Here is a 28,000-nt window from a genome sequence, read left to right as displayed (position 1 = left end):
AATATACGAACGCAAGGAGCAGATTTGCTCCTCAATAATGAGCTCTGAAAACCCTCACTCTTTCAGCTCTCGTGATCTTTAACCTTCCTGCCTAGCACAATGTCGTGCTGCGGATGAGTTGAGAGCGTGTGTGTCGTGGTGCGGACCTCCTGCTCTAAAGCCGCTCTCTCTTGGGATATCTTTGAGGCGACATAGATTTGGCCCTTGCCTCTTCAGTGTCATTACCTATCTGTCCAATACTCCTTCCGCTACGCCTCTTCCGATCTTTTCCCCTCCTCTTCGGCGGAGTTGGATCCTTCTCTCCCGTAAGCTCAAAGATGCTGTTGGGGATTATGGAGGGTGTCTTCTGGCGACTCGGTTGTCGGGATGCTGAGTTTCGTGACTTAGCCGTTTCGCCTCTGTTTTCTTCTCCACTCGCCAATTTCTTTCTACCTCTTGATCGCTTTCTCGTAAGCTTCTTCCCTATCTCAGATCCCGCTTTTAGTTCTTCTTCTGTGCGATCTTTCATATCTGCATCTGCTATCTCCAGCGTCCCCTCCTTCGAATCTCCACTCTTATCTGGCTTGTAATCTTCTCCCCTCTGGTGTCCTGATCCACCGATTGTCTCCAGGATCCAATTTGTGTCATGTGCCGGTCAAACCGTATGATATTCCTATACTTCTCTTGAACCTGACGCCCATCTCGCGTAGGCATTGATAGCTTTCCAATCTGCATCTTGTTGTCTAGCAAAGTGTGCAATCACTGCGTGTCTTATTGAGAACGCCGTGAAAGTTTCGGGTATTCCGTTCTCTCTCAGAATAGCAGTTTGTTCTTCCTTGATCTTCTGTAGGTTAGCGGGTCTCCTCCCTTCTATGTCTAACCACACATGTTCGCACTTAAAGGTCGTCTTCACATAGTCCATCCAACATTGAAGCGCCCATACTGCATCGATACGTGGGTTGGGGTGTTTCCGTATTATTACTTTGACAATCTCACCTCCCGACGTCTTCGTTCGTTCTTGTGTCTGGACAAAGTTATCTTTAAATATCGTTGTCTCTCTTCTCATTCTTTCCAGCTCTGCTGGCCTTAACGCTCCAAAAATCATTGTGAGGATGAGGGATCTCCTCTGGAGTGTTCGTATATCCTTTGAGTCGTAGGTGGTTTCATCCCATTTCGTGATGATTGTCAAGTCCCACATTGATTTGTGTCGTTTGCCCCTTCTCGGCTTATCTCCCACATAAGTCTTCAGAAATATTTCGATGTCCTTTCGATCAATCTTGGTTTCTCTGAATAGATTAATAGAATCCAGAACTTTCCGAACTGTCTGATAAATCACTCCACAAGACAGGTTTGTATTTGAAAGCGTTTCAGTGAACTCTGCCATAATCCATTTGGAATCTCTGAATGTGAGGGGGTCAGTGTCATCCATGCTTTATCTATCAAGAAACTGCTTAAATCTTCACAGCGATCTCCACTTGTCTCTTTCACTCTTTTGATTTCTCACTATTGCTGCTGCTATGTCCTTCGCTCCAATGTATTCTCCCCATGTGAAGAAGAGGTCTATTCCCTGTATATACTCTTCTCCAGTGTGAAGCATATTACATTTCCTGGGGGTAGCTTCCAGCCTTCCCTTCTCATCTTCGCTCCCGGTGTCATGCACTCCTGAAAGGTCCCCAGGGTCATTGTCAAATGCCCAGGCTGCAGTAGCGGGGTCCAGGTCTGCCCCTGCCAGGCTGGCAGAATCAGAATCGTATGTTCCCTATGAGATCCGTTCATTTTCTCTTTCAGCACCCGTGCAATATATCTCAAGAACGGATGGACTAGTTCAATCTCGTTTATAAACAATTCTTTCTTTCTCTTCCTTTTCAGAGAGGATAGTTAACAAATAGTTCCGCAGGGAATCAGCACAATCAGTTCTGAAATTGTATCCAGTCTTCTCGGTGCGATTGTTTAAAATGTCTCTTTGACTTATACCACTCTCAGTGCATTGTCCGGTTTCTTCTAAGTCCGGCTGAGTGCATCTATCAGCATTTCAGCTAAGATATGCGGAGTCTTCTCCTTGTTTCATCATTCAATGTGATGCGGCTTATTTGTGTATCCTCCTCTCGCTGTCTTCAGCGGTCTAACACTCTATCTTCTCCTCGCGTTTTTTCGCGGATTTCACTTCTTCAATTTTCTCACGAAATTTCGCAGTCTCTATATCTGCACCTATCTCGCAAAAGTTTAATGTTTCTAATTATATTATCAAATCACAATTTATCTCAATTTCTTTCTCAATCCTTATCTATCAGCAAACTCAGCTCTCTCTTTATATCAACTCTTTTGATCTTCAGTGGTTTGTTTCTCCACAATAATCTCGCAACAACACATAAATCTCTTTTCTTTCTCAGTCTCGTTATATTTCGCAGTTTCACTTTTGTGATAATTTCTCTTGTTGTGAATCGTATCATTTCTAATTATAAATTAAAGATATTTCACTTTTTCAGTTTTGATATTGTGTCGCAATGCAACTAGTCTATATTTTTTGCAAAAGCCGATCGATTTCCTGAGTTTTCTATCTCTATTATCATCTCGCAGCGAAGCGCGGTTCTCTTCTCTTTCTCCTTTCATAGTCTCGCAATTGAACGAGGTTTATCTCTTTCATCTCTCAGTCTCGCGGCAAAGCACGGATCTCTCTTCTCTCTATTTTCTCCAGGTCAAGCGTTAAAACTTGATTTTGTTTTTTGTTCTCATCTCTCAGTAATGCAAAGCATTTTTTCAAAATAATATTCTTTAACTTTAATGATATTTTACTCCAGCAAAATCCCGCTGTCATATGTGAAACTTTCTAATCAAATATTTTTTCGTTATTTTGATGATTCTGTATTTATCAATATCTCGCGTCTATGCATTGCTCTTTTTCCTTTGTTCGGTAAATATAATTAATATTATTTTGCAACTTCATTCTTTGGAATAATCTCTTGGGAATGCACAGCATCACTTCAATAAAATATCTTTCAATTGAAAGTGGGTTCTTTCTCAAAAATAATCTCTCTTCAATATGTGGTTCAATCTTCTTAAATATTTGCGATATTAAGCGATATCTTAATATATCTTTATCTCGCTTCAATACGTGGTTCTTATTCCAAATAAATAAGCAAAATATTTTGTTGTTTTTTTTATTTGAAAATCAATTGATATGGGGGAAAATACGGACTTTCAAGCATTTTTTGCACGAGACATTGAAAAACTGCTTCACTCATAACACATTTGAACATAATCAGATTTCAAAATAAAATGAATTATCACATCCGTAGACAAACTTCATTGATGTTATGACAAAATGTTTTGTGACTTCAAGCGTATTTCAAAAAATGAATACATTTTTATTTAGTTTTTTGATATCAAAACGTCAATGAAAAGTGCATAATTTTTCAATGAAAATGCCTGAAGTTAAATATTTTGTCCCATATGCATATTATCTTTTAAATAATTATCTCACAATTTTTCATTGTTTCTGTTTCTGAAATTGCTTCACGGAACAACAAGGCAATATTTCCAATAATTATCGCACAATGAATTGCAGCTTCTGTTCTTGAAATAATCCCTTCACAATGCGCGGTTTTCTTTTAAACTTTTTCAGCTGTGCACTCTCTTCTATTCCGGATGATGTATTTCATGCTCAGATCCTGGTTAATTCTTCAATAATATTTTCATCTCAAACTAGGAACAAAATTAGATCTTATTTTTTTCCCATCACCGTCTCTGTGTTTTATTATAACCGGTCGTTGCTTCATTTTCATTGCGGACAATTAGGATCTACTTTGAATTAGAGTATAAGCGAAGTTAGATCTTTAACCACACATAAATCGTGATCAATACTCATTATCTCAAAGCAAACCTGTCTCACTGCGTTCTATCAAAACAAGTATTATAGTATTATAATCACGATTACAAAAATTTAAAGATTTTCTTCATTTTGTATATCTTCATTTGTTGATAATTTATTTATTTTTTCTTTTTAATAAACGAAAAAATTTTATTTTTTCAAATGTGGGTGATTATTTTTGAAATCATAACTTTTTTCGGAGTTTCGATTTTTTTATTTTATTATGATAATTTCCAGAAGATTATCGTTCGAGTATTTAATAAATTGCAATTATTTCAAATGCACTCATTTGAGCAACATTAATGACATTTTTTTTTGTGGACGGTGTTATCACTTTTCAATGTTCACTGACAAAAATGCAAAACAGACATTCAAGCCAAAAATTTTGACAGAAAAAATATGATTTCAAAAATGATCACCCATGTATTCTTCAATTTTTCGAAATGTAGTTAAATGGAAAAAGAAATAAAAAAATGAAGCGTAAAACAATGAAAAATTACCAAAATTATAAAAATGTTATGTTTAATAACAATAACAGCACTTAAAAATCTCAGAACAAAAAGCTCGTGAAAAAATGAGCAAGTCTTTGATCAGAAAAATAAAACAAAAAACACCAGATCTTTTCACAAAAATTAAAATATGAAAAAATATTTTCAGAAATAGTATATTATAATATATTAATAATTTTCTATTTTTTATTTTTTTCTAAAAGTGCTCTGGAGAGCCAGAAAATTTAGGTCCAGATTAATTTTTTGCGCACCGATAAATAATTGACCCTAACCATTTGTTTCTCAGATCTAACAAAGATAACTGGAATCTATTCGTTTGCTGAGGAAATATTCTTGTTAAATAATTCGAACGCAATATTTCATCATTTGTTGTGAAATGTGAAAAAATGATAATTCATTTTCCAAAAACAATGTGGATGAATGCAAAAATGAAATGAGTGTGAAATATAAAAGAATTGAGTTACAATTATTGAAGGAGTTACATGAATGGATACACATGTGATGAACAATAAATAATGAAAAATGTTTGCTATTTCAAAAAACAAAGAACGACAACAAAAGAAGGTGAAAGCAATTTTGAAGATCATTCTTTGAACAAAACAGAACAAAAGCAACTCGTGAAAGAATTTGAAAAAATAATAGATAATGATTACAACTAAATTTACCACCGAATAAAGCAACTGAATTAAAAAAAGTCAAAGTTACAAATACAAAAATGAAAAACAAGTTCAAAGAAAACAACTGAAAACACTCCACTTCAAAATCGATATTGGTCAAACAAATACAAAACATCTTTTTCATCAATAGAATTCTTCTGTTTGAAAGAAAAGCAAAAATGTGGCAGCTTGTGAAATAATCCTCAAATGGCAGATTATTCAAGGAAGTATTTTCCAATATAAACAGCAAAGATCCAATCACCTGCATTGAAGACCAAATGCAAATGATGGAGCCAGCTGACAACTCAAAAATTCATTCATCTGCCACACAAAAAACAAACAATAAGAATTCTCTTTCACCTCAATGTCAGTTGTGTTCATAATGTCCGTTGAACTTCATTTTTTCACAAGTCTCCAAAAAGGTTAATTTATTCATCAATAACAATCAAACATCGCTCTTTGAATGCAATACATCAAAATTTTGATTTTCTCCTGTGGGTGATTAAGTGAGTTTTTGACTGGATGCTCCTTCAAAGAGACAATTGACTCAACTTCTGAACAGCTGAACAGTTTGTTTGAAGAATACAAGAGAGATGAGAGATATATTGATATCATCATCTTTCTTCTCAAATGCATTGGGAAAAGGGTGAAAGAAAAGACAAATGTGATTATCACCATTTTCACCACTAGCACATGCTTTTCTGTTCATCTCTGCTTCCTGAGTTTCTGCGTCGCTCACTCTCCCCATCACAGCCACTGTAGCATTCAACAGCATCTGTCATTGTGAGCACAGCAGCACCTGGAGGGAAGCGCTGGATGAACTCGCGCTTCAACAAAGCCAAAGTCAGCCTCTGAGAGGCACATCCAGACAAGCAGCACTTGGCAATATTCTCCATCGAGGATGCGCTGATGCTTTCGAAATTCGGTCGCTCCCCATTCACAATCTTCTGCCCTGCCACTTCTGCCTCATAATCTCCAAATGGGATTTGAAGGGTCAAGCACTCCCACAACATCATCCCAATCGAAAATGAAACTGACTCCTTTGTTGCTCCCATATTCTTGTTGATCTGCAGCTCAGGCGCCTTCCACCTCAGACACTCTTTTTTGAAACTATCTTCATCCTCAAAGGCGGATGAGGGCAGAGAGTCTCTTTCATCATCATCATCCTCACTGGTAGATGTCACAACTGTTGATGATGAGATGGAGGATGAGTCAGAATCATCATCTGACAATAAGTCTGAATGCATAACAATGCAGATGACCATGTGCTCTGAGAAAAGCACAATGTGCGGACTCAAGTTTAATAAAGAGGGAAGTTCATCTTCCTCATCTTCAAACGAATGGATTGCTCCATTCACCACCCAGAACAAGACCTGTGCAGCTGTTTGTTCTCTCTCTTGAAGACTCCCAATTGCCATCTCCTTTGTCTTATTCAGCCCATGCAACAACATGAACAGCGAATCCCTCAGATCCACAATCAGCTTCTCATGTGGAGATGAGCAGGCCATGGCGTCCACCAGATTTGACATAGATGAAGTGGTTGGACACAGACTCTCTGATCGAACAAATGATGAATCTGAATCAATTGTTGAAGTGGATGAAATGGAAGGTGAAGGTGATCTCTTCCTAATCTCTTCTTCCTCATCTTTCTCCAATGCCCATTGAGGGATCTTGTCTGAATCTTTCCCCAGGATATATTCTGTTGAGCCACTCTCAGAGAGAAGATGCTCCGATGACTCAGAGTGTCCCAAGCTTTTCGCATACACTCTTTTCTTCATCCTCTCCTCATTCTTCTTCTCTGCCTCTCTCTCTGCTCTTCTCCACTGCTCCTCTGGTGACATCTCCATTGTAACCATCTCAATCAGTTTCGGATCTTTTTTCACTGAATCATTCACAATCTCTCTCAGATCTTTTGCTTCATTCTTTGCCTTTCTCCATCGAACAGCCAATATTATTGAAACAATGAGAACAATCAAAAGAATAGCAATAAGCACAATAACAATCAACAACCAATAAGATTTCCTTTCTTTTCCTCCTTCAACAACTCTTTCATTTTCTGACTTTGATTCTGTTTTGTTCTTCAGTATCTGTGGAGAAGTTGCAGCCAATTGTTTTCCAAACAGAATCATCACAGACACCTCTGTTTCATCTGCAACCTTTGAAATATTTTCTGATGGGATTATTCCAATCACTTCAGTTTCTGAAGCAAAACCATCTTCCTCAAACTGATATGTCTCAACCAACTCCACATCTCCTGTTTTATACACAAGTCTGAATGACAAGTCACAAGGCACAAAAAGTGATCCCTTGAATTTAATTCCAATGTTGCTTCCATTTTCATTCACTGAAACATCTTCCAATCTGGGAATGAAGAAAGGAGATGCTCTTTCTCCTGCCATTCCTCTCAAATCACATCCATCATCCAGAATCCAAAGGGAAGAATTGGGCAACACTCCATCTCCTCCTTTCAAGCTGGAAATAGTCAACGAAGCAGAATCTGAACAAATGATGTTTCTTCTCATCGATGGATATTTTTCAATGAATGGGTTGTTGTTCAAAAACTCTCCTTTCTCAATTGTCACATTACCAGCAGATACTGACAATCCACCTGATGAAGAATTCGATATTGTCACATCCTTCATCATTATTGTTGAGTTTGTTGAATGAACAAGAGATCCATTCCATTTGCATATTTCTTCAAAATTATTGTTTCTCTCATTTTCACTTTCTTTTCCTAGCACTCCAACAAATCGACATAAATCCATCGAAGCATCAATCGCATTGCTCAATTCCACAATGCTTCCTTTGTCAGATATGGAACAACAGTTTGAGCAAGAGCAATTAGAAAGAGATATTTGAGCAGAAGTTGAAGAAGCCGAGAGAACAGAAGCTCCATCTGAATTTCTTGAACAGTTGTTGAATGAGGAGCTTCCAATGGAAATTGTTCCTGAAGTTGAATCATTTATTGAAAAGATGCAGCCATCAGACAATTTCACTCCATCTCCATCAATTCCATTGAACACAACTTTTTTGCATCCATCGATCACAAACACATTTTCCATTGCTTCAAAATTATCCATTTTCACATTTGTCAATGATATCTCATCTCCACAAAGCAGAAATGAAGGATTCTTGAATGAAAGGAGCGACACTGAGCAGTTATCAACATGCAGAATTCCATTTTCTATGCTCAGCAATGTTGAGTTCAGAAAAGCAGGCTGATTGTTGCTTGGCAATCCAACAGAAGAGAAATCAACAAATAAAAGAGAAAGCTGTCCACTTGCTTCATGAATGACTGAACTTCCAGAATAAGAAAACGACTGGTCAAAGTTGAATTTCAATCTCTCAAACCGAACATTCTCTGATGTTGTAATGAGATTTCCCTCATTGATATTAATTGTTGAGTTCAAATGCACTGAAGCAGCTGACTGAGATTGCAATGAGTGGATAATCACATCATGCACATCACATTCCCCATTCATGATTGTTTCCTCTGATATCAACAGTTGGGAATACGATGATGGAATAATGTGTTGCACTCCCTGATTCAACGACTCACAAGGCATGCTGAACTCTCCACACTGCTTGCTATCTGCTGAGTTTTCAGAAACTGAAGACACAAATATTGTCTCGCTCTGGTATTTCACAACCCTCAACAGAAGATCTTCTTCTTCTTCAAACGAGTCTGTTGTGCAGCCCCATATTGCCAGCTCCTTCACAAATGGTATTCTGAAATCCAATAAGAACTGCTCATCAATTATTTGTGAATCGATTGAGAGGCATCTCACATAAACATCTCTTCCTCTGAATGCAGAGTTATCTCTGAATGTGATGTTGGATAGCACAAAATTCAGAGGCTGTTCAACCACCGAGGTGCATTCCAGAAACAGCCACCCACCTCTTCCTGTGCTCGAGCAGAAGCACTCCGAAATCGTGCAAAATGAGCAGTCAAAGCTTCCTCCCTCATTCAACACACAAAACATCCCTCCTCCCTTTCCACATTTCGATCCTCCACATTTCTTCATTGTTGAGTTTCTAATAACAATTTTCAAGGGTGCATCATTGGTGTTTCGAATGATGGGAATATCATCCGTTGTGTTTTGAGTGATTTCTTCGAATATGCTCCACTCAATAACAACATCTTGTTCAACATCATTTCTCTCTCTTCTTGAATTCTTTGAAATGCTCAATCCACTCGCCCCATCAAGTTGAACATTCTTCATCGTCAAGTTCTTAATGTTCAGAATCGTTGAAGATAACACAGAAATAACATCTTTTGAAAAGCTTTGTGACTGAATTAACACAAATTCAAATTTGACTGCACCTCCATCTGCTTTGATCAACCCAAAATTCATTATTTCTTTTTCTCTGTCATTTTCTTCATTTTTTGTGAACGAGCAGTCTTTCAGAGTCAATAATCCATTGCTTGATCCAACATCCATCAAATAATTGACTCCACTTGTGAATGAAGATGGAACCACAAAGTTTATCAGTTCAAAATTTGTAATTCCCTGAATCTTCATAACTGCTTCTTCTGTTCCTTCAATCGAAGCGAGACATTCTAAGGAGCTAATGCTGCTATTATCCGATTTTATTACAGCCCCGCTGAGATCCACGCATTTCTGAAGAATCCCCTTCCCAATGATGTTCATATTCTTTTCATTTCCTTCAGTCAATCGATTCAATGAATAATCAATTGACAGACAAGGATAATCCGAAAATCCACATGCACCCATATCTCTTCCTTTGTCTCCAATAAATAACTCTGAGCCAAGTGCAATCCAGAAATATACCAGCGGAATGGCATTCGTTGTATCACTTCCATCAAAGCCTCTCATAGAATCCAACGAAATATCATCCAGATTCTCTGACACAAATGGAAGAGAAATGTTTGTGATGCTCTTTGTCAAGTTCAATGCTTCCACAAACAGGTCATTTCCACATTTTGCAACATTTGGCTTGTCCACATCATAAACAGGGGATGAGATCACAAACGAAGAACAATCATCAATCAGCTTCAGTGCCATCCCTCCCCCAAAGCCAGTCTTTTCTTCTTCTGCTGGTGCCGTGCATCCTATGAATGTGCATGAAATAATATTCAATTGAGTATTCCCTTTCAACTGAGCATCAATGGCCCCTCCTCTGCTTTCATCATCCAGCACGGAGCATCCATCAAATTCACATTTTTCAATATTTATTTGTGTGTTCGTATTTTCATCATTGCTGTTATTGATGTTGATACAGCCTCCACTTCCAGCTGCTCTTTCAATTTTTGTGAAAGTGCAATTCGTCATGTTCAACCACAGAGTGTTCATCAACTCCGAATTTGTGTTGCTTTCACACAAAGAGATCAATGGATTTCCACTCAAAGTGATTGACGAAGCTGAGAATGAATCAATAGCCAAGGTTCCAGACTCAACAGATAAGAACAGAATTGTCAATTCTGACAATGGATTTTGAAGAGAAAGAGAACAACGAGACATAGTTAGTTGTGAAGAAGACAAAATAAAAGTGGAGTGTGATGAAAGAGAAGATGGAAGAGAGAAGATAAGATTTGACAAGACTGTTTCAATATTTGCTGAAATCATCGCTGAATTGGTCATTGAATTTGAATCAGAGACTGTCCAGCCACTCAGTTCATCACTTCCTCTGATTTCGTGTTTCTGTCCAACAAAGGCCAATTCATCGCTCATCAAAATCATTCCATTCACAACAACTTTCTTTGTTCCTGCTTGTCTTGTGAGTGAATGTTTCATTGTTAAACAAGGGAATTGGACAATTCCACAGCGCGAATGATTGGATGCCTCAATATTGCTCACATAGATTTCTTCTGGTGTTGGGAGGAGATAAACGCACAGAGGAATGGCCACACTTGTGTTTCCATTGTCATATCCTCGAATCTTCTCAAAAGAATCCAAAGAGGCTTCCACACATGTGATGTTTTTGGATTTTGCTGTTTCTTCCAGATTTGGTGAAATGACAAAAATATCCCTTCCCCATTTGGCTGTGTTTGTTCCAAATGAAGACGATATCAGGAAATTTGGGTTCTCATTCATCAATTGAAGAAAAATTCCTCCTCCGAGACCATTTACCACTGAGCAATAGCATTCATCAAAATCACCTCCTTTCACTTTCACTTCATTTTCACTCCCAACACATAGCTTCATTGATCCTCCATTCTCTGAACCTGTGCTTCCACATCCTGAAAATGAACAAGAATTCAGATCGATGTTTGCCTTGTCATTGGAAAATGAGATGACAGAAGCTCCACTCGTTGTTCTCTCAATTCCACTAAACGTGCATTCGGAAAGTGTCAATGAAATTTCATTTGTTGAAGAAAGTGAAACCAATGAAGTTGCGGAAATAGTCTTTGCCCAATTCACATTTTCCATTTGACATACTCCATTCTGAATATTGATCAATTCTGTAGTAAATGCTGCTTCTGAAATTTGCCCACTTCCAGCAGAAATGTTCAATCTGCTAATATGCATCTCTCCCGTTCCACTTATCTCAAATAGCCTTGAATCTCGGTTATTCGGATGAGCAGAGTCATACACAAGAACAAAGTCTCTGACAGTCAATGCGCCTGTTGAGACTGAAAAAAGAGATAAACCTGATTCTTCAAAATCTGTTTGTATCGTTGAACTCAAGTCATTTTTGCCATATATTGTGAAAGAGTTTGTTCCACTTTCCACTTTCTTGGTTTCTGTGATCGTTCCTGCGAGCATCTCAATATCCTTCACTAATTCTGGAATTAGTTGACTCAAACAATGGCTGATGGTGTTGCAAGGATGACTTTCATTCAGTCCACATGCAAATGTATCTTTGGCATTGGGCTGCGTTTCGGTCGATGATACAAATCTGACTCTTCCAGAAACATTGCGAAGCCATTCGCTTCTATCAACAATGGAATATAAGTCTGTACTAACCCTGTTTGATGCATTCCTTGAAGAGTAGCAACTTGGATCAATGTTGTTTTCTGTTGAATTATGGAGAGCAATGTCATTTCCTCCTGCTCCGCATGTATTATTGTGGAAAAAGCAGCAATAAAGCAATATTCCGTTATTGTGACTATTTATTAATATACCAACAGCGCCTCCTCCACACATGGAATGACAATTACGGAACAAACAATTTGAAATGATTGCTTTGTCAATGGAAGTCCAATGTTGAATTGCACCTCCAGCGGATGAGGTTGAATGATTTGCATTGCAAGAGACAAATATTGAATTTTTAATGAAAGCTGTTTGTTTTCGAATTATTGCTTGAGCGAGATCAATTGCCCCTCCGTCATTGCCCGATGAACAATTGAAAAATGAACAATTATCGACCATTGACAGTGAAATTGTTGTTTCAAATTGAATTCCCCCTCCCCCATTATTTGTTGTTGCTGCTGCAGAACATTGAGCAAACATTGAATGAAGAACAATGCATTCAGCGATATTCAATGCATATATTCCTCCACCTCTTGCAGTTGAAGCATTGCATCTTGTGAATGATGAATTCTCAACTCTAAGTATAGCATTTTCATTATCATGAACATAAAGAGCACCTCCTTGTGGGGATGTGCAATCTTCCCATTCGCACAATGAAAAGGATTGACTGTTTGTTGTGTCCATTTTTTCTTTTCTTTGAAGATCATTCGCTTCTCTTTTCCCAAAGTATGTAGTTGTGTTTCTACAGGTGAATTCTTGTGAAGAATAGGATCCACTCGAGATCCCTCCTTCAAAGGCATTCAAACACGAATAAATGAGGCAATTCTCCATTGAACTCAGCAAGCACGAATGCTCCTTATGAAAATCAATGTTCTTGAAGGGCTTTACAGAAATATTCCTGAAGGCACAGTTATTAATCTGTTCACTTTGACTCTTTCCAGACAAAAGGAAATAGTCTGAGGATGATACAGTCAGATCCATCATGATCGAATTTCTCAAAATGGCAATATTTGAATCATCAGATGAAAATATGAGACTGGAAGGGCAAAGATTCTTTTGGGGGATCAAACTCAAATTCACCATGCTGATTGACCCACTTTGCAATTGAAACGGAGATTCCGACTTTTGGTGGGAAATGCAGGAATCAATTGTGATTTTTGATTTATCTGTAATTAATATCAAAGGTGAAGATAAATGTTCAATTGCCAAATTCTTGAGTAAGACTGTAGAATTGTGGAATGCCAAAAATGTATTAACAACTGCAGATATTCCTGATTGCAATCTTTTAGCTCCTGACGTATTTCTCTGTTCAAAGAAATAATAACCATCTGCCTTAGAGATAAATTGTGAATCATTCAAATTTCCTTGACCAAAATAAATACAATTTATTAAAAAATGTTAATGCCAAAGAATACCTTTGTTTTTCAATGTGGCAGCACCAGAGACATATTGCGCTTCAAATGAACTCCAAAGAATCAAACATGCAAAAAGGAACAAATGCATTCTCATATGGAATTAAAATCAATTTTGATTTGAAAATTTTTATTTTTTTTTCCGGATGATCAAATTGAAATAAATTATGGTTTTCATCACAATCATTAAGATAAAAAACTTCTTTCAACAATCACTTTGTGAGTGCTTGGAAAACATCTGAGACAGTTCCAAGGCAACGATATTCCTACAGTTCTTTTCAGGCATGAATCGGTATTTGCTGATGCAGATGATAATTTTTCGAATTGAAAAATAAAAATAATGAAAATAAAAAAGTTTCAAACAAAAGAAACGATAAATAGAGAGAAAAAATATGTCCAAATTAATGCAGCGAATGATGGGAATCAATATTGCATCACCTGAATGGCAAAACAATTTGTAATCAGATAATGCTTTGTTTTTCAGAAAAAGTTGAAATTTTCCATGTTCTTAACAGTGCATTCACCAGTAAATAATTAGAAACTTTTCAAACAAAAATTGTTGAATGACAAAAGTACAAAAAGTTACAAATGCCACACCTTAACAAATGACCCATGTTTTCACTTTGAATGTGTTGTTCCGAATGATTGAAAACTTTCTCTCCCAACGCAATCAGATTATGAGTCTTTCTTTTATACTTTTTCTCTTCTTCATTTCTTCTCTTCTTTTGTTCATTAGCTCCTCAATTCCCTTTTCTTTGTCTCTTTCAATGAAAATTCTTTCCCTCAAAACTGTTTCTCAATTTCTCTTCTCTTTCATTTTTTCCTTCTCTTTTTTTTCCTTATCACCCTCCAATATGTCATATGTTAATTCATCTTTTTCCTCAACTGTTATCATTTTTTCCTGTTCAGTCCTCACATATCAAAAGTTGCTATTCTTTCAAAAAATCTTTTCTGTGAAACTCATCACCATCAACTCCTCCTATTCTTCCTCTCCATTTCCTATCTTCTCCATTGCGTTCTTCTTATTCTTATCTGTTTTGTCTTATAAAACCATCTCACCAGCTTCTTCGCCCAAAATTTCCCAAATAAGTTTTTCCGCTTTCTTCTTCTCCCGCTTTCTTGCTCCTTCCACATTTTGAATATTGATCCATTTTATGCACACAGCCAATGTTAGTTTTTCAAAAATACTCACCTGCTTTTTCTTCAGCGAAAGGATCCTTTCAAGAAGCCATTTGTGCCAGTTGAAAGGAAATGTTTTGTGAACTTTCACTGCACATTCTTTCAGAAAAAAGTATAAAAAAATTGTAAGCAAACAAATAAAGAAATCAAACATGTTGTTATTATAACTCAAAAATACATTTTGTAAAATAAAATAAAAACAAAAATTTAATCTCTTTCTTTTTTTTTCAATTCTGAAAATTTTCTTTCATTCAAAAAAATTAATTTTAATCAGCAAACAAACACAAACACAATTTGCCCTTCTTTGCAAATCAAGCATTCTCATTGCGAATTACTGATTACTCAATCTGCATCTTCTCCATTCGCAATCGCTTGCTCCTCGTGTTCCTTCCTGCATTGATTAAGCCTCCATCTCTTCCTTCTCCCTCTCATAAACTCCATCCTTTCACTTTCTTTTCCACAATCTTCTTTGAATTCTTTATTCACTTTGTTTGCTTTCAATTGCTCCAATAATGTTGCCTTTTCTTCCCATCCAAATCCTTCCAATATGGAACCACCCAAAAGCCAGTGCTTTTCTGATAAATTGAGTGTATTTCAATAAAAAGCCGGTGTATCTTCAAGTGCATTATCCAAAAATTCCAAAAGGGTAAAAAGAAATGTGAAAGCGAATGGTACAGAATAAATAAATAAATAATTCAAACCTCACAACAAACACAGAGTGATAGATGCCCAATTGCGATTCCAAGCATTTTTTTTTCAATTCAAAGCAGCCAAAGAATTTTCGATAAATCAGATAAAATTTCAATGAAAATGGGGACATGTTCGATGAAGAATGTCTATCTGAATGGAATTGAACGCGGATTTGGAAAACCATAGAAATTACTTATATCTTTTTTAGTTTTGCTTGGCAAGTCAAATGAGACACATGGGCTGTTGAGATAATTTTGGGCAAAAAATAGCAGTGCGCTCAAGTGCATCCTCGGTTAACGTGCATGGCGTTTGTTGTTCTTTGACGAAGGAATCAATATCTGCTCCACGATTGGCAACAATTTTGCTCAGGCGGATGAAACGGAGCATGTTGTTGAATTTCATTTTGAATGTTTTGCCTTTTTTTCGAAATTTTGTTTGTTCAGGTTGTTGAACTTTGCTGATTGAATGTGAATTTTTTTATGCTTAAATTAAAAGAAAAGAACTCGTTTCGAATTCTTTTGCATCTGCATATCCATTGCAAAGAAAAAGAAAAAAAAGTTGTTGCTCTTCTTTTTCGACGTTGTTGTAAGAGTAAGGTTTTATTTAAAGTTTACAGCTGTTGAAACATTTTTTATGGTTCAATTTTTGAATGTCAATTTTCATGCAATAATCATTATGAACCTAAAAAATATTCTATTCTTGAATATTCAAGCAACAACTTCATTGTTCTTGCATGATTATTTTGGTCAATTGGATTTACAATGAGAAATAAAAGCTTTCAACATCTCTCGAATAAAAAACCTTTTTCATAATATCATTTTTTTATCAATTTCAAATAATAACAAGCAAACTCCAATTCAAATTTCATCTTCAAAAGAAAAGTGACCATGAAAATGAATGAAATGTCACATTCTGAATTATTATCATAAAACGTTCATGAATTCATTTTATAGTGAAATTTTTATATGGGAGATAATTTATGAAATCATCGCTTCTTTGTGTGTGTTTTCGAAATGATTTATTATAGAAATGCAAAATTCATTTCGGTTGAATCAAAAGACAACAGTTGATGAATAAGATTGATAACAATGTTTTTAATTTTAATTATCACTTTTCTGTTTTGACAAACTGGTGAAAAATAGAAATTGTGAAATTTTTTTCACAAATCATAAAATTTTTGTTTTTCGAATAAACTTCAAAAACTCGCAGATTGAAAAAGACATGGGATTATCATTTTTGTGAACAAGTTTAAATGATATCATTACATAATCTTTTGTGACCTCTCACATATGGGTGATTATTTTTGAAATCATAACTTTTTCGGTGTTATTATTACTTTGAAAATTCATTATCATTGGCAAAATAATTGTCACTAAAACAAAAAATGTTTATCATTCGTTTCAAAAGCCAAAGTTTGACTTGAAATTATTGAAGCTGCATCATTTGAAAATCTATCACTTTTCAGGGTCCATTTGTGAGTTTATTTTTCAAATTTTCAAACTGAAATTTTTGACAGAAAAAATTTAATTTCGAAAAAAATTACCAATATTTTATTTTTTTTGAAAATAAAACAAAAGGAACTTTTCAAAAAAAATTCAGACAAATCATAAAATCTTTGTTTTTCGAAAAAAAACTTCAAAATTTCGAAGATTTTTAAAGAAACGGGATTATCGTTTTTGTTAACAAGTTTGAATGTTATCATAACATTATGTTTAATGACATCTCACAGAATAATAAAATTAAAAAACAGTATATGATTACAATTAAGTTCATCTTATTTACAAATTTTTTTGTGAAAATGACTGAAGTCAAACAGTTTGTTCAATATTGATAAATATGCTCCAAATTGGACATGATCACATCGGGTTTTGCACAACTTTTTGTGACGATATCCAATTGTGATTACAAACAATGTTGCTCTGCACTGAAAAAAATAAAAATTAATTTATTCGTTAATTAATATTTGGTCGATTTTTTCATTTTCGGAAATTCTTCAGAAATACTCATTTTTCACTTTCGAAATCAATTTTCATTATTTATTTGCATCATTCAGACTTTTTTTATGTATAATTTTGAAAAATCAAAAATTGAAAATTTTGAACAATAAAATCGATTCTTTTTTCTGTAAAAATGGAGACTCACATTTATAAAAATGTTATAAAATATTTTTCTCACTGTAATGATATTAGATTAAAAATGTGCAAAAAAGCACAAAAAAGGAATGTTCATTGAAAAATGTGAAAATAATCGATGTTGGTTATATTTGATGTGATTATATCCTGTTTTGACCACAATTGTTCTTTTTTCTGTTCTTTCCCCTTGAAATAATGAAATTTCCTTGACCTACTCCAGTATTTTTTTACGAACATGCCAAAAGGTCAAATTTGATTTTTTCTTCTTCAACGATGTATCTTCTTCGTCTGAGAAGCATTTCATCGATTTATACGATCTGTCCATCTTTTCCCATCTGTCAAAAATTTTGACACAGATTTGGAACTCGAACTTGTCGTGATTAATTCATGTTTTATGAAACTGTATCTTTGGTGATATTTAGAAATATGCAAATTTGCTTTTTTAAAAATCGAATGGATATGAAGAGCAGCAGAAGCAATAATTTAGAAATTCGCAAACTGGAATTTTTCATTCGTGAATCTGCCAACACGGTTATTCTGGATTTGTATTAAGGACACATGAAAATTCTGTCCTGAACAGAATCCTTTGTGAAATACATAATTGATTTACAATTCATACACTCCTTCTTTTTGTCTGATAAAATTTGAAACAAAAACCAACCCTAGCAAATTTCCTCATTATGAAACATCGAACAATAAGAAGAGATCTCCCTCTTTTCTTCCATTTAACAATTGTTTTTAATGATCATTATCCCTTTTATAAAAAATTTTTCTGATAATTTTTGATAATAAAAATAGAAATAGATCGCAGATTTTCACGTTGTGGCATTGTTCATATTAATAATAGATTTCATTTGATGCAAAAATAATGTTGACTTATCGATTTTTTAGCGTGTCGATCATATGGACAATAACCAGCTCTTCCATTTTTGAAGATTCAAAAAGAGTTAAAACTCAGAAACTTGAAGAGACAACAATTGAATGAAATGAAGCAAAATAAGAATTGTCTGAAACAGGAAAAAAAACATGAAACATCAGCATAATTATCTTATGCAAATGCACTGTTCAACGGTGAAAAAATGAAAAGAAAACGAACTTCCCGAAGCGCTTGAGGATCAATATTTGATTTCTGTTCATAACTTCCGAAAAGAAGAGCAATGCATTTGTTCACAATGAAAATGAACTTGCCTCTTCTTTGTTAAACTTCTTATTATTCTTTTTGTTATTCTTTTCTTTATCAATCAATATTTTAGAAGCATCGTTTTTTATTATTGAATTGCTTCATTTGAAATCATTTGATCTTTGTTGATTTTTTATTCACAACAAAAAACAAAGCACATTTTATTTTCCATCTTGTTGAAATCTTTTTATAAACAACCTGTTCCAGTTATCTCGTGTTTTGTGCCTGTCCCTGGTTTTGTCACTGAAGAAATTATACGATTGTGTGTTTATTACTGAAAAAAAAAGAATCAAAAAAAACAAAAATAAAATAAAATAAAATAACAATCAAATTTTAAAAAAATAATATTATTTATATCAACAATTGAGTAATTTGTATTTTCATTGGAATTCTCTTTCTCTCTATTGATTCTTAATGAACAAACAATTAATTTTAAAACGAATTGATTTGTTCGATTGAAATAATACTCATTTTGAATTATTTTTTGGTGAAACTGGACCAATTTGAATTAGTTCACATTTATTTTTGGGATTCAATTTATAATATGTATACAATGATATTCGATTAAAAAACATGAATGCTGTAGATTATTCTTGATCAAAACTTAGTTGCGAACAATGTGATGTTTTGAACAATAGAATAAAGCATGCTACCACTTCTTTTTTTTCATCTGTTATGCTCTAAAGCTGTAATGGAAATGCCAAAAAATAACAAATCAATTTGTGAACAGTGCATAACAATGACAACAAAAATGCAAGACTTTCTGATCGAAAAAATTGTTATAAAAATGGAAAACACTTTAAAAGAATCAATCTGCAAAAATTTACCCGATTTTTTGTCAAAAGCATGTGAATCAGCTGTGAGTAATGAAGCAAAGTACTTTATTGAAGAAATTGAAGAAAAATACGATCCGCAGCAATTTTGCGTCAATAAAGTATGAAAAGTCTAAAATTTTACTTTTATAACCTGTTTTTCCCCCAAACCAAGAAAATGTGTTCTCTGACTCCTTATGACGAATGGGAAAGAAGTTTTATTAATCTTTTTACAAAAGAGATATAGAAAAAAGCATGGTATCATTCTATATTTTGAAAGTAAACGTTAGAAATATTTTCCTATCGAAACGTTATATGAATTTTTATGAATATTTTTAATTTATTTAATAAAGCATAAAACTTTCTATAATAAATTATTTGTTATGGTATTATCTTTTTCTTTTCTCATTGACGGAAAATACTTTTGAAAAGTACGATTCAATATTTTTTTCCCCCTCAATTCCAAATGAGAAAGTCGATTTATTCTCACAAATAAAAAAAAGGTTAAAGATCTGATAAATGGAAGATCAAGAAGAACTCGCTCGTTACGATCGACAGATCCACACTTTTGGGTATATATTCAATAATTTCAATTAGATTGAACATCTGATTAAATATGCTAAATTTCCGTCTCATTTTGACAGGCTTGATGCGATGAAAAAAATATCTCACAGTTCCGTGATTATATCTGGAATGAATGGAACTGGAGTCGAAATTGGTTGGTTTTAATTTCAATTACTTATGAAAAATATTGCTTTTTTGTTTATTTTTTTGAAACTTCAAAATCTTCAGCAAAGAATGTTATTCTTTCTGGTGTGCGAGTTGTGGCGATTCATGACACTTCTTTAACCCAGCTTACCGACTTATCGAGTCAATTTTACTTATCTGAATCTGATGTCGGAAAGAATAGGGCCCAATGTTGCTTACATAAACTTGCTGAATTAAATGAATATGTTCATGTTCAGGCTTTTACCAGTCAACTAGATTCCACACTGATAAAGAAGTATAAAGTGGTAGTTATGGTCAATGCAGCTCTTGATGAACTTGTAAGGGTTAGCACAATATGCCGAGAGAATTCTGTGAAGTTCATATCAGTGGATCAAGCTGGATTATTTGGACGAATTTTTGTCGATTGTGGAGATGACCATGAAGTGACAGATTCAGACGGAGAACGTTGTCAGATTGTTGTTGTTGGAGGAATTTCCAAAGAGAAGAAAGCACGCATTTCCATGCCTGAGGGTGAAACGCATCCATATGCTGATGGAGATTATGTTCAGTTTTCTCTTGTTGAAGGAATGACAGAAATCAACAACTTGCCTCCAGCAAAAGTGGAGCGCATATCACCAAAGGCGTTTTATGTTGAGATTGATACAACCGAATTTCATGAATACACAGGAAATGGGTACATCACTCAAGTGAAAGTTCCTACTCACATAAAGAACCGTTCTCTGGTTGATGAATTAAAAGAAAAACCGACGCTGCATCCAGTTGAAGATTTTCTGCATCCAGAAAGACCAAAATCATTTTTTGCCGGATTCTGTGCGCTTGCTGAATTTGCCAAAAGGCACAATGGAAGATATCCTCTTCCTCACAACAAGGAGGAGAGCGAGGAGGTTGCAAACGAAGCTGAGAGGCTACATAAGCGGTACTTCCCTTCTCTTTACGAAGAGTCATCATCATCATCATCATCTTCTTCTTCTGCTGTTGCTTCTTCTTCTGATTCAAACACTTCATCCAATGACGTATTTGAGAAGTCTCTGATAACTCTTCTTGCTCGTGTCAGTTCAGGTAACTTTTCACCAACATGTGCCTGTCTGGGTGGCATAGTTGGACAAGAAGTTATGAAAGCAGTTACAAACAAGCTGACACCACTTAACCAATGGCTCTTTGTTGAAAACTCACAATGCCTTGGATATGGTGTAAATGGAAGTGTGCAGAATATATTTAAAATTATATAAATCATCGTTTTATCCATTTATTTCTCCTTCTTTCGTTCTCTCTCATAATTTTTCCCTCAAATGTAATTTTGTTAACGTTATCCGTCAACAATATAGTAACTGATCTCGATAAGCTTGACCTTCCCTCAGAAGCAGATGCCGCTCCACTGAACTGCCGCTACGATGGTCAAATTCGAATCTTCGGTCGCAATTTGCAGAAGAAGCTTGGCAAGCTGAGAACGTTTCTTGTTGGCTCTGGTGCTGTTGGGTGCGAAACTCTGAAGAACTGGGCGATGATGGGAGTCGGCTGCAACTTTGAGAATGAGTGCAAAGACCCCAAAAGTGAAGACTACGGGCTCATCACAGTGACAGACATGGACAACATTGAGATTTCTAATCTGAGCAGGCAGTTCCTTTTCCGCCCGTGGGACATCCAGAAGCCCAAGTCGCTGACTGCTGCCAAGGCGATTGTGCAGATCAACAACGCTGTTTCGATTGAGCCGCTTGTTTCCAAAGTCGGCCGAGAAACAGAAAAAGGCCCGTTCGACGCGACATTCTGGAAATCGCTTGATTTTGTCGGAAACGCCTTGGACAACTTGCCTTCGAGGCTGTATGTGGATGAGCAGTGCGTGGCGTATCAGAAGGCGCTGTTTGAATGTGGTACACTCGGAACAAAAGGCAACACACAGAGTGTGATCCCGTTTCTGACAGAGAACTACGGCAACTCGCAGGACGAGCCTGACAACGAAATTGCGATGTGCACTGTGCGAAACCTGCCGTATTTGATTGAGCATACAATTGAATACGCACGCGGGATATTTGTGTCTGTCTTCACAGAGGAGGCGTCGGATGTCGCAGCGTATTTGAGAGATCCAGCTGGCTATCTCACTCGCCTCTCGTCTTCTGCTTCCAAAACATCCACAATCAAGAAGCTCGTGAGCAACCTCATCACAGACAGGCCAAAGAACTTTGACGACTGCATTATGTGGGGGCGAAGGCTGTTTGAAAGGCTGTTTGTCAATCAGATCAAACAGCTGCTGCACAACTTCCCACCCGATGCGAAGACAACATACGGAGTGCCTTTCTGGTCTGGAAAGAACAGAATGCCAACTCCGACACCTTTCGACCCGAAGAACGAGATGCACGTTCAGTTTGTGGGATACGCTGCATTTATTCGTGCGATGAATTATGGAGTTGAAGTGCCATCCTGCTCATGCACAGCATCTTCCTCTTCCTCTTCATCCTCTTCTTCTTCAAACCGCCACGGGGCATGCAAACTTGACTGGAGCTACATAACAAATGTTGCATCATCAACAACTGTGGAACAATTTGTGCCAACTTCTGATATCTCTCTGGATGTTGGAGACAACACAGCCTCAAATGATGGACAAGAACAGTCAAAGACGGCTCAGGCAGCTGAAGAAGAAGAAAAATGCTACAAAGAAGCAGTTGCACAACTTCCAACAGGAAAAGATCTGGAAAAGCTAAACAACGAATTGAAAGTGAATGGAATCGACTTTGAGAAAGATGATGACAACAATCATCACATTGATTTTATTTCGTGCTGTGCGAATCTGCGGGCGATTAACTATTCGATTCCAACAGCTGATCGGCAGCACATCAAGCAAATATCTGGGAAGATCATTCCAGCCATTGCCACAACAACAGCAGTTGTGTCTGCACTGACATGCTTTGATATGATGTCATATGTGAAAGGATACAAGAAGATTGATGCTTATCGTAACTGGTTTGTGAATCTCGCTATTGGGATAATCACCTACTCTGAGCCTATGCCCGCTCCAAAAGTTGGAGATGAGGATGAAAATTACACCATTTGGGATAGAATGGTTCTGTCATTTGATGAGATACCAACTTTGGGCGCTGTTTTGGAACGTGTTAGCAAAGAGAAGGCACTACGCATAACATTCGTTGGGTATGGCGCAGGTATCCTGTTCAACTCAGCTTGGAAGGACGAGGAGAAGAAGAACACAGCTCTTTCTACGCCCATTGTGAAGTTGGTGAAAGAGGCGATGGATGAAAACGAGTCTTTGATAAATAGCTCTCTCACAATCGATACGATGGGAATGTCTCTGTCAGAGCCAAAGAAAGTCATAACTTGCCCTCCAGTTGTTGTGAAATATCCTCCAATTAAATAATATTTGTACATGAATCGTATTAATCATTCGTTCATTTGTAATTGTTCTACACTTATTGGGATTGTATTTTTTGTTGTTTTTAAATGAAAAGTTGATGTATTTTCAAATGCTTCATTTTTCACGTTATTTAATATTTTGTGTAAATTGAAAAATGCTAACGCACTTTATTCTTTTTTAAAGCATGCATTTCGTAATTATTTGTACCTGCTTGGTTCAGGTTGAAACATGCAAGAAATATCATGGGATAAGGCAATTCGTTAAAATGACGCATCCTCATCAAACGTCTTATCTTGAAGCAGGGATCGAATGTATCTTTGTGTAATTCTTTGCTTTCTTAATAAAATCATTTTATGAATATTTTTTTATTTCGAAAGTGTCAGAACAATTGCGATCAGATATTATTCGCAAAACTACGTCAATAAAGAATGCAGACAGCGATTATATGGGTATGCATGCATTTTCAATGAAGTTACTTTTAAGTTTTTGAAAATATAACGACAGATAACTTTCGAAATTTTTTGGAAATTAATGAACAACTTCATTCAAGACGTCTTCATCCTCAGGCTCGCCAACTGTTTAAAGCATCACAAGATGCTTTTACAAAATGCATGTATTATGTGAATGATAAACTACATTTTGCGGAACAGATGAAAGAGAGAGTTTGTCTTGCTTTTCATGTAATTTTTTGAACTAAATGAAAATTTCATCAGACCGCAGATACACTAAAACAACTGAATGAATTACTTAAAAGATTTCAAATGGATTTGATGGAAGGTTTGACGAATGTTTTTTTTAAATGCATATGTTTATGAAAATGCTATTCATATTTTTTACAGAGGGAGTGCAGTTTGTTGAAGGAAAGCCAATAAACGTGGCTGAACCACAAATGCAAGCCTTTTTAGGAGCTCAAAGGCATTCAACCCACGGATATCTAGATCCATCGTATTCTCCCAGAAGATCCCACCAGAGGAAAATATTGCAACAACAAGGCCGTAGCGGGCATGTGACAAGAGGGCAAAGTGCTGGTCCAGGGTCTCATCATCCTCATTCAATGCATATGGAACAAGATATGGAAGATTATATAGGATATAGGTCTGGCTCACCTGGAGGAATGTTTGATGGAAGCGACCAGACCGTTCATCCTTCTCATTCACCAGACTCGATGTTTTATTCAGAAGTTGGGCCAGCACCTTCTCCCTTCACCGGAGAAAATTCTTCATTTGGAGTGACCTCCACCGATCAAGACGACGAAGAAGCTTGGATGCACGAATGTTTGATAATTATGAAAAGGAAATCTTTTCTTTTTAGAAGCTGAGAAAGAAAATAATTTTTTTTGAATTTATACTTTGGCATAAAATTATTTCATAAGCATCATTTTTTTTCCAAACTTATTTATCACGCTTCCTTTCCAATAAACAGTGTTTGGACAAGATGAACCAGCTCCAGAAACAAGTGGCAGCACAGGCCCTTCCCCGTCTCTATCTCCTTCATCATCATCAGACAAAGCAGGAACTCCAACAGGCAGTTCAAGCAGCAATTTAAAAAACGATGGAGGAAGCTCTGGCAGCGGTGCAGACGACTTTGCGTCAGGAAGCGGGAGCATGGGAAGCATATCATCACCTGTTCCACAAGGCTCTCCCAGTGCGCTTTCATTCGGAACATCTCCTTCAGCCTCGCCTTCTCTTTCACCTTCGCCTGGCTCTTCAGGCCACCACACCACCAGAAGGCGCTCCACTTCACCTTCAATGCGCGTCTCACGCTCTTCCGTTTCACCTTCTCCAGCATCTTCTCGTCCGATGCTCCGCTCTGACCAGTCATCACTCATTTCCTTACCAGCTTCGTCGCAATCCACACACAACACTTCATCCTCTCGAAGAAGCAGATCACATGCTCGCTCTTCAACCGTATCAACAATTGACATTGCAACCATGGCAACATCTTCTTCTTCTTCTTCCTCTCGCCACCCAGGCACTTCCCCATCATTCACTTCATCAGACGACTTTTTTGACGGGCCCGAGACTGCCTTCGACAGCGAGCAAGACAGCGCCCGCTCGCCTGCGGTGAATGACGATGATGACATTGATGGGCCGTATTGCATTTGCGGGAGGCCATCGTTTGGCACGATGATAAAATGCGACAATCCAAGATGCAAAATCGTGTGGTTCCATCTGGAGTGCATGGGCTTTCAGCAACCTCCTGTGGATCAATGGTTTTGCCCAAACTGTGCAAAGCGCGGACATTCCCTTCGCTAGGAGTGATTTATATATGGAGAAAGCTTATTTTTTTTATTTTGTTAATTTTTTCATTTATCCTTCAAAAATATTTTCTTTTCTTTTGAGATTGCAAAAAAAATTAAAAAAGGATAAAAGTTAAAATTCCTCTTTATGTTGAAATTTGTGAAAAAAATTGTATCAAAATAACGACCTCGTACAAAAATTTCACAAATTTCACAAAACTAGTGAACAAAATTTTCGTAAAACGCAAAATAATAAAGCCGTTCTACTTTTTCATAAAGTAGTAGCCTGCAGCAGCAGCAGCTCCGATTGCAGCAACACCAACAATCATCCACATGTATTTCTTTGCACTTCCCTTCTTGCCTTTTCTTCCCTTTTTGGACTTCAATACTTTTGGAGTTTTCTTGTCAACTTGCTTTTTCGATAACTTTTTGGCTGGTGCAGGAGATTTTGATGCAGACTGCTTTTTAGGTGTTTTAGCTGGAGTCGCTGCTTGTATCAATAAAAAAAGAGGTGCACACAGATAAAAAAATTCATGTAACAAAACAATAGTGAGGATATGTTGAATCATATGTTTAAAATTATTTAAATCGTACATTTAATTGGTGATTTTGATGCTTTTGATTTCTGAGGAGTTCTCTCAACGGTAGCTGTGGCTAAAATATAAAGAATTCATAAATAATAATTATTTGAACATGTTAATTGAAAAGAAAATGAACAATGCAATGGTTTCTGAAAAATAACAATATATTTTAACAAACTTGTTCTCTTTTTTGGTTCTACGCTTTTACTTCAATTATTATCAAAGATCATTAAATTAAACAAACAAGAAATAGTATCATTGCAGTTTTGTTCTTGCAAACGCTGGTAACAAACGTTTGTTTTACCTTCTCCATGCTGCAATTATTTTTGTAAATAACAGATTGCCTCAATGGGAAAGGATCCTTGAACAAGAAACAATGTTCAATTGATTTATTAATACAAATTTTATAATTTTGAATTATAAAAGAAATGTTATTATTCTTCTTTTCAAAATTTGAAATAAAAATAAAATTCATGTTTTAAGAAAAACATCCTCCAAAAAAAAAAAAAAAAAAAAAAAAAAAAAAGAAAATCAAAAAAGAATATAACAAACATATAAAACAAAAACTATAAAAAGCGAAATGAAGGTTAATCCATTTTTCAATGCTAACCTCTTTTTTTAAATAAATATAACCTTAATGTTCTTTTTATGATGAATCTGGTGAAGTCGGAGGTGATGAAGGAGGTGATAAATCATTTGTTTTGCATTCCGGTGAAGAACTCAAAAAATTCGATCCCTTCATCTGCTCATTCATTTTTTCATCAAATTCAAAGAAGCATTTTCTGCATAATGCAGTGTACACTTCAGCTCCTCCAACAAGTTCAATTGAATCGTCATCAACAAGTCTCTTTGTAAATGCAGCAGCTCTTCCGCAAACTGTACAGACCGCATTGAGTTTTTCAACTGATTCGCATAACGGAATTAGATCAACAACATCATTAAATCGTTTTCTTTGAAATGTTCCATCAAGAGCTGCAACAATTACAATTTTTCCAGAATTCGCTTGCATTTCACAAAATTCCACTAAATCTGGATAAAATTGTCCTTCATCTATTCCTATTATTTCGGCATCTTTCACTAAATCTTCAATATCTTTCAGTTTAATACATGAGATTGCCTCATATGTAAAATGGTCGTGCGTGCAAAGTTTATCTTCCGAATATCTGCGATCCTTTGAGTATTTGATAACAATACAATTTCTTTTTGCTAAGGAATGCCTACGAATTCGTCTTATCAATTCAGTAGTCTTTCCACTGAACATTGGTCCAATTATTAATTCAATGCTTCCACATGGTTCAGGAGGGCATTTTCGCTGAGACATCGCATGCGATATGTCATAATATTCATTTATCATTTTAAACAAATAACTTTTACGAATAACTTCAAATAGTATTTTGCTTTTCCAACGTATCTTATCCCTTTATTTTTTTGACAAAGATATATTGTTTTCGATAGATATTTCGAGGAGAATTTTTTGCACAATAATTATTCCAGCAAAAAAACGAAATGAACATGAACACAATCTCTTTTTCTGACGAATACTGTATCATATTTAACCGAAAATGTTTGATCTGGCCATAACAATAACTGTAATTTGTGAAAATTAATTGGAGATGAATCTTAATTCTATTCCGCACGAAGTGCTTGGTGCAATTTTATCCAGATGCGGAATTGAATCAAGATTGTCTCTTATGCTGGTGAGCAGAAATTTTCGAGATGCACTTCGTATTTACACCAC

General features: G+C 35.9%; 7 protein-coding genes across 7 annotated transcripts; 2 read left to right on the top strand and 5 right to left on the bottom strand.

Annotated features, from left to right (window-relative positions):
* Window positions 1-154: 154 nt before the first annotated feature.
* MONOS_3104 (uncharacterized protein) lies at window positions 155-1,408 on the bottom strand (the record flags this gene model as incomplete). Its single annotated transcript, XM_067873079.1, has 2 exons — window positions 155-588; window positions 670-1,408. 2 exons carry the CDS (start codon window positions 1,406-1,408, stop codon window positions 155-157), a joined length of 1,173 nt encoding a protein of 390 aa, XP_067720012.1.
* A 4,290-nt stretch (window positions 1,409-5,698) lies between these two features.
* On the bottom strand, window positions 5,699-12,121 carry MONOS_3105 (uncharacterized protein; the record flags this gene model as incomplete). The annotated part of the gene is made up of 1 exon (XM_067873080.1): window positions 5,699-12,121. The coding sequence occupies one exon, from the start codon at window positions 12,119-12,121 to the stop codon at window positions 5,699-5,701; it is 6,423 nt and encodes a 2,140-aa protein (XP_067720011.1).
* A 2,895-nt stretch (window positions 12,122-15,016) lies between these two features.
* On the bottom strand, window positions 15,017-15,412 carry MONOS_3106 (uncharacterized protein; the record flags this gene model as incomplete). The annotated part of the gene is made up of 2 exons (XM_067873081.1): window positions 15,017-15,152; window positions 15,240-15,412. The coding sequence occupies 2 exons, from the start codon at window positions 15,410-15,412 to the stop codon at window positions 15,017-15,019; spliced, it is 309 nt and encodes a 102-aa protein (XP_067720010.1).
* Window positions 15,413-19,871: 4,459 nt separating this feature from the next.
* MONOS_3107 (putative Ubiquitin-like modifier-activating enzyme 1 C (Uba1C)) lies at window positions 19,872-23,445 on the top strand (the record flags this gene model as incomplete). The annotated part of the gene is made up of 4 exons (XM_067873082.1): window positions 19,872-19,924; window positions 19,997-20,070; window positions 20,145-21,281; window positions 21,407-23,445. The coding sequence occupies 4 exons, from the start codon at window positions 19,872-19,874 to the stop codon at window positions 23,443-23,445; spliced, it is 3,303 nt and encodes a 1,100-aa protein (XP_067720009.1).
* Window positions 23,446-23,626: 181 nt separating this feature from the next.
* Window positions 23,627-25,820, top strand: MONOS_3108 (putative inhibitor of growth protein 4; the record flags this gene model as incomplete). The annotated part of the gene is made up of 6 exons (XM_067873083.1): window positions 23,627-23,753; window positions 23,820-23,891; window positions 23,947-24,104; window positions 24,156-24,219; window positions 24,282-24,716; window positions 24,865-25,820. The coding sequence occupies 6 exons, from the start codon at window positions 23,627-23,629 to the stop codon at window positions 25,695-25,697; spliced, it is 1,689 nt and encodes a 562-aa protein (XP_067720008.1). The 3' UTR covers window positions 25,698-25,820.
* Window positions 25,809-26,602, bottom strand: MONOS_3109 (uncharacterized protein). The gene is made up of 4 exons (XM_067873084.1): window positions 26,556-26,602; window positions 26,441-26,469; window positions 26,276-26,335; window positions 25,809-26,168 (listed from the first exon to the last, which is right to left on the bottom strand). Exons 1-4 carry the CDS (start codon window positions 26,573-26,575, stop codon window positions 25,945-25,947), a joined length of 333 nt encoding a protein of 110 aa, XP_067720007.1. The 5' UTR covers window positions 26,576-26,602; the 3' UTR covers window positions 25,809-25,944.
* A 306-nt stretch (window positions 26,603-26,908) lies between these two features.
* On the bottom strand, window positions 26,909-27,616 carry MONOS_3110 (Thymidine kinase; the record flags this gene model as incomplete). Its single annotated transcript, XM_067873086.1, has 1 exon — window positions 26,909-27,616. One exon carries the CDS (start codon window positions 27,614-27,616, stop codon window positions 26,909-26,911), a length of 708 nt encoding a protein of 235 aa, XP_067720006.1.
* Window positions 27,617-28,000: the final 384 nt, after the last annotated feature.

The sequence above is a fragment of the Monocercomonoides exilis genome (assembly GCF_001643675.1).
Source record: "Monocercomonoides exilis strain PA203 chromosome Unknown scaffold57-524287, whole genome shotgun sequence".
Taxonomy (NCBI): Eukaryota; Preaxostyla; order Oxymonadida; family Polymastigidae; genus Monocercomonoides; species Monocercomonoides exilis.
This window is presented reverse-complemented; position numbering and strand designations above follow the sequence as displayed.

Excerpts from the sequence above, each read along its gene's own strand:
- MONOS_3109 (XM_067873084.1), bottom strand. The coding sequence starts at position 26,575 with ATGGAGAAGGTAAAACAAAC. Across the intron at positions 26,470-26,555 it reads ATGGAGAAGGTAAAACAAAC|TAAAAGCGTAGAACCAAAAA; the intron begins GTTTGTTACCAG and ends TAATAATTGAAG. Across the intron at positions 26,169-26,275 it reads ATCAAAATCACCAATTAAAT|CGACTCCAGCTAAAACACCT; the intron begins GTACGATTTAAA and ends TGATACAAGCAG.